This window comes from Propithecus coquereli, unplaced genomic scaffold (assembly GCF_000956105.1).
Source record: "Propithecus coquereli isolate 6110/MARCELLA unplaced genomic scaffold, Pcoq_1.0 Scaffold243, whole genome shotgun sequence".
Classification (NCBI taxonomy): domain Eukaryota; kingdom Metazoa; phylum Chordata; class Mammalia; order Primates; family Indriidae; genus Propithecus; species Propithecus coquereli.
In genome coordinates this window covers 199,603-205,087 of record NW_012147986.1, presented here as the reverse complement: position 1 = coordinate 205,087, position 5,485 = coordinate 199,603, and the positions used below count along the sequence as shown (strand labels likewise).

Sequence of the window (5,485 nt, the reverse complement as noted above, 5' to 3'; positions counted from 1 at the left end):
CCCAGCCCGTGACGGGAGCCAGGCGGTGGCGTCGCTTGTCGCGAACCCCTCACCTCGGGCCTTCCCGCCCGCCCCCGCGGGGCGTCCCTAGCAACGCGCGCGCTCTCTCCCAGCCCCGCCCCGGCGGGCTGCGCGGCGCCTACGCGCGGCCACAACCGCCAGTCAGCTCCCTTCCCTTCCCCGCCCGTCCCCCTCCCCTCTCCCCCTCCTCCCCCACCGCCCTGCGCGAGACACCAACATGGAGCCCGAGGACCTGCCATGGCCGGGCGAGCTGGAGGAGGAGGAGGAGGAGGAGGAGGAGGTGGCGGCGAAGGCCACGAACTCGGACGAGGTCGCGGTGGTGGAGGAGGTGGAGGAGGAGGCGGGGAAGTTGGACTCCGACTTTAACTATGGGTACTACCATCTGGAGAGTACCGACGACGACGACGAGGACGAGGAAGCCAAGGCCTGGCTGCAGGCGCACCCAGGTGGGCCTTTGCCTCCGCCGCCGTCCCCCGCGAGGTGCCGCTACTCGGAGGGTGAGCAGCCCTCCCTGGAGAAGGTGAGCCGGGCAGGGGAGCGGTGAGGGGCCGCCAGGGGCAAGGCTGACGGGTGGGCCCTGAGCCCTCTGCCCTGCTCGCCGCCTGTCACACTGCCTGCCACATAAAAAACGCGCCTTTAAAGGCTTGTAAGGGGCCCCGTCTCCCGCCCAGGTGCTAGCAGACTACTCCACGTCACCCATTCTTTCTGGCAGAGACTTCTCGGTGGGCCCTCGGCGTTTTGAACTACAACAGATGTTCAGAGGAGCCAATAATCCCCGCGTGTGTAGTTAAGAAACGCTTGCGGGAGGAGGAGGGGCATATCGTGCCCTGAAGGAGGGGAAAAGGCGGTGTAGGACTGGAGAGAGTAGTTGCCCAGGGACTATCTTGTTGTGGGGACAATTAGCAGATTCGCTTGACTGAAGTGTAGGTCTCCCCTTGAGGAAATAGTGCGGATTGTGTACACTGCATGATCAGTTTGTCTTGAGAGGCTTCCGGCAGATTGTGCTTCTCTGGGTCTTTGTTTGTAACAATAAAGGGGTCCCCAAACGATAGGAGGGACTTGGAATGTAAGAGGCTTGTGATGCAGTTCTAGTCTGGAAAACTAGAAAATATAAGGTAATACATAGTGGAGAAAGAGCCAATTTTGTGTTGAGCTGCAAAGATCATTTTGAAAATGACTATGTGTTTAATTTACTGTTTTTAAAAAAATTTCTGCTTTTCAAGGAGCAAGACCTGCACTGTTCAATACGGTAGCCACTGGTTATGTGTGGCACTTTACATCTCAATTAGTGAAAAATAAAATTAAAACTTCAGTGCTTCTGTTGTTCTCATCACTTTTCCACACTTGGCTAGTGGCCACAATGTTGGACAGTACAGATGTAGAACAGTTGCATCGTCACAGCGATGCTGTAGACTGTTGATCACTAAAGAGCAGTAGTTGTTTTGCCTGATAAATATTCCAGTGGGTACTTAATTCATTGAGCATATTTATTAAGCATTCACTGTATGGCACGCATTGTGCTGGATGCCAAGGAAACATTGGTGAACCCAAATATTTTTGGTCCCTGCCTTCCTAGTGTTCATGGTCTAGACAGAGAGGCAGACAAAATTCAGATGATCCCATAAGTAAATGCAAAACTGAGCTGTGCTAACGTGCTATGAAAGTGTAAAGTAAGGTGATCGGGGGAAGTCAGTGAAGCTGGAGAAAGCTTTCTTGAGGAGGTTGTCATAGAACTGATATCTGACTACAGATTAAGGGTGAGTAGGCAAAAGGGAGGGAAAGAGCCTTCTAGTTGAGGGAAAAGCACATGGAAGGTACTGTTGATTAGAGAAAGCATGGCATTTTCAAGGGTCCGGAGGCTAGTGTGGTCTGAGCACAGACTGCAGCGCGTTGTGTGCTATGCCAAGGATTTATGGGCTTTATGCCTGGAGATTGGGCAAGTCAGTGAAAATGTTTTAAACAAGGAGATGTATGATAAGATTTGTGTTTCAGAAAGATCGCTTTGTAGCAGAGTGGAGAAGAGCTGTGACAGCAGGTTGTAATGGGGAGCAGCAGTCATGGGTCGGGGGTACTAATTAGGAGACCATTGCAGCATTGCCAGGCAAAAGATGATAATATTTTGGAATAGGGAAGTGTTGGTGGATACAGGGTAAAGTGGACTGATTTGAGAGGCAAAATAATCATACTTAATAATGGATTGAATGTGGAAGGTAAGGTGTCCAGGTGTTAGGTCGTCGTATGAATGGTTGTGTTAATACGGAGATATGGCCAGATTTATGGTGCCGGTGGTAGCCATAGAGAGGTGATGGAATTGGTTGGATAGGTGTTAAGATTATGATTGTGGTTTTAAAGATTAGAGGAGAGGTCTGGGCTGGAGATTTCAAATTGTAAGTCATCTATATAGAGATGGTAATTAAAGCCACACTTGTGGACTAAGTCTTCTAACTTTTATTTTGTTCTATTACTTCTTGTTTGAATAACTATTAATATTTAAATTTATATCTTGAAGCCTAGAAGAGGAATTTTTGAACTAAGCCACTTTAGCTCTTATTACAGCCAATATGAGAAAATTATACATTTAACATCTATGTGCAATAGAAAGTCTTGCTTCTTGCAGCCCAGAGTATTCCCCCCCAGAATTTTTTTTGAGAGAAATCAGATATTTTCTTTCTTAACTCAGAAAACATATGAGGGTATAGGTGGTGTTATGTTTAAAGGTAGTTTTAAGATGATACAATAAGTATTAGAATAATTTTTCCTTTAGTTCACTGACATATTAAAACTTACTGGCATAGGTTGAAAATGTTTAAAGGAGAAAATGTTTAATATATTTCTTACTAGAAATTTATGAACTATGAAATTTTTAGAAGATGTGTTTGTTATGTTGTGTTTAATGCAGTGTATTCAGAGGATGTGATCAAATAACAGGAAACATTAATTTCATCCAGTTTACTCTGCAATTAAATGACACAATTGAGGTATTTGATTTACTCTCATATATTTCTCACTAGATAATAAGAGTGTTCTAGTGTGATGTATAAGGTGGTGATTAAATTTGTAGTCCTGTTATTGAGACTGAGCTAAGCCATGGAACTGTTTAAATTTGAAGTAAAATGACCAGCATTATAACCAAGTCTTTTTAAAAGTTTAGGGAGGCGAGTGATTCAGAGTCTTTGCTGTGTTTTTATGACCTGTGGTCCCCAACCCCCAGGCCAGTACCCACCCACCCCCCTCATCTGTGGAAAAATTGTCTTCCATGAAACTTGGGTGGGGGGCGAACACACCAGGAGGTGAGCAGTGGGTGGGCAGCTCCCCAATGCTCGCATCACCGCTTGAACTCTGCTTCCTGTTCCATGACCACCCCTCCCCCACAACCTGTCCGTGGAAAAATTGTCTTCCATGAAACCGGTCCCTGGTGCCAAAAAGGTTGGGGATAACTGCTATAGATCATTTGGACACCTCTCCTTGTAATTCCTCAACCTAAATTTCTGAGCTGTGCTGGGGTAGATAATTCAGTTCTGTCGGTTGGTATCACTAGAAATTCTTGGCCTCCAATTTTTAACTGCGTCATCATAGTGCTTGGAAATCTTTTTATATTTCCTCTGTCAGCTTTCCCCCCCATCTTCACTCTCATCCTCTATCCCCTACCCAGTGTTCAACATATTCCCTCTACCGGCAGATTACCCTTTCACAGAAGAAAGAGAAAACACAGGCCTGAACTCCTTTACCTTCCTGTACTCCATCTCCAAATTTATCTACACCGCTCACTTCACAATCTTTTTTGATCTATTATTCACATTTTATGCTTACTGTTAATCCTTTCTTGTGTTCCTAGGATAAAAACTATTTAGTCATAGTGTGTTTTTCTCTCAAGGAACTGCTGGATTTTATTTATAAATATTTTATAATGATAATAGTATTAAGTGTTTTTTTATTTTCTTGACCTGTCTTTGTCCAATTAGGCATCATTATTATGCCATTTTCATAAAAGGTGATTTTTATTTTTCTATGCTCTGAAACAGTCTAAATACATAGAAATTTTTCTTGCATATTTGAAAAATACCACCAGTGAAACTACTTTGCCTCTGGATTCCTTTCAGGGTTATAGTCTATCAATACCTTCTTACTTTTCTTGGGTTAATTTTGGTAATTTATGATTTTCCTAGAAAATCATTTCAGCAAGGATTTCTAGTTCATTATAATGGAGTGTTACACAGTATTCTTTCTTTTTTTTTTTTTGATTTCATCTGTGGTTATTTCCATTTCTCATTCCTAATTTGGTATAACTTTATTTTTCTCTTGATTCGACTAGGCAGGAGCATATTTATTTTATTTTTTCATCCAAGGAAATAGCTCTTGGATTTAAATTTAATTCTTTTTAGCTTTTCATTTTTTAATTCAGCAATTTCAGTTTCAGTTTTTGTCTTTTACTATTTCCTTAGATTTACTCTGATTTTTTTTTAACTTTTTTGAGTGCTTAATTGATTTAAGACATTTTAACTGCTTTATTGAGATATATCATTCACATACCGTACAATTCACCCTTAAAGTGCACAATTCAATGATTTTAAGTATATGCAAAGATATATGCCATCATCATCACAGTCAATTTTAGAACATTTTCATCACTTCTGAAAGAAACCCTGGATACTTCAACTAATAGGCCCCTGTCTTTCATTCTCCTACGCAACTGTTAATTTATTTTCTGTCTCTATAGATTTACCTATTCTGGGCATTTCATATAATATGTGGTTTTTTAAATTGACTTCTTTCACTTAGCATAATGTTTTCAGGATTCGACTGGAATGTGGCATGTATCAGTACTTCATTCCTTTTTATGCCTGAATAATATTGTATGAATACGCGATACTTTTTATGTCCATTCATCAGTTGATGGACATTTGGGTTTTTTCCTACCTTTTGGCTATTGTGAATAATGCTGCTATGAACATTCATGTATAAGCTTTGGTGTGGATGTAGGGATTCATTTCTCATAAGAAATGAATAACTAAGAGTAGAATTGCTGTGACATATAGTAATTCTATATTTAACCTTATTTTTTTTGGAGACAGGGTCTCACTCTGTCACTCAGGCTGGAGTGCGGTAACCAGACCGTAGCTCACTGCAGCCTTAACTCCTGGGCTAAAGCAATCCCTTCTGCCCCAGCTTCCCTGAGTAGTGGGGAGGGACTACAGGTGTTCTACCACACCCAGCTCATTAAAATTTTTTTTTTTTGTAGAGACAGGGTCATGCCGTGTTGCCCAGGCTGTATTTAACTTTTTAAGGACTGCCAGATTATTTTCCAGAGTGGCTGCACCATTTTACATTCCTATCAGCAGCATATGAAAGTTCTAGTTTCTCCACATTCTAACCAGCACCTGACTTTTTGATTATAACCATCCCATGGGTGTGAAATAATATCTCATTGTGGTTTTAATTTGCATTTCCCTTATGGCTAATGATG

At 42.4% G+C, this 5,485-nt stretch overlaps 1 protein-coding gene across 1 annotated transcript in view; it reads left to right on the top strand.

The window, feature by feature from the left end:
* Positions 1–238: 238 nt before the first annotated feature.
* Positions 239–5,485, top strand: part of ALMS1 (Alstrom syndrome protein 1) — a 172,005-nt gene continuing 166,758 nt past the window's right edge. Inside the window, exon 1 of the mRNA XM_012646415.1 lies at positions 239–541. Coding sequence (XP_012501869.1) covers positions 239–541 — 303 coding nt within the window. The remainder of the gene's footprint in view (positions 542–5,485) is intronic.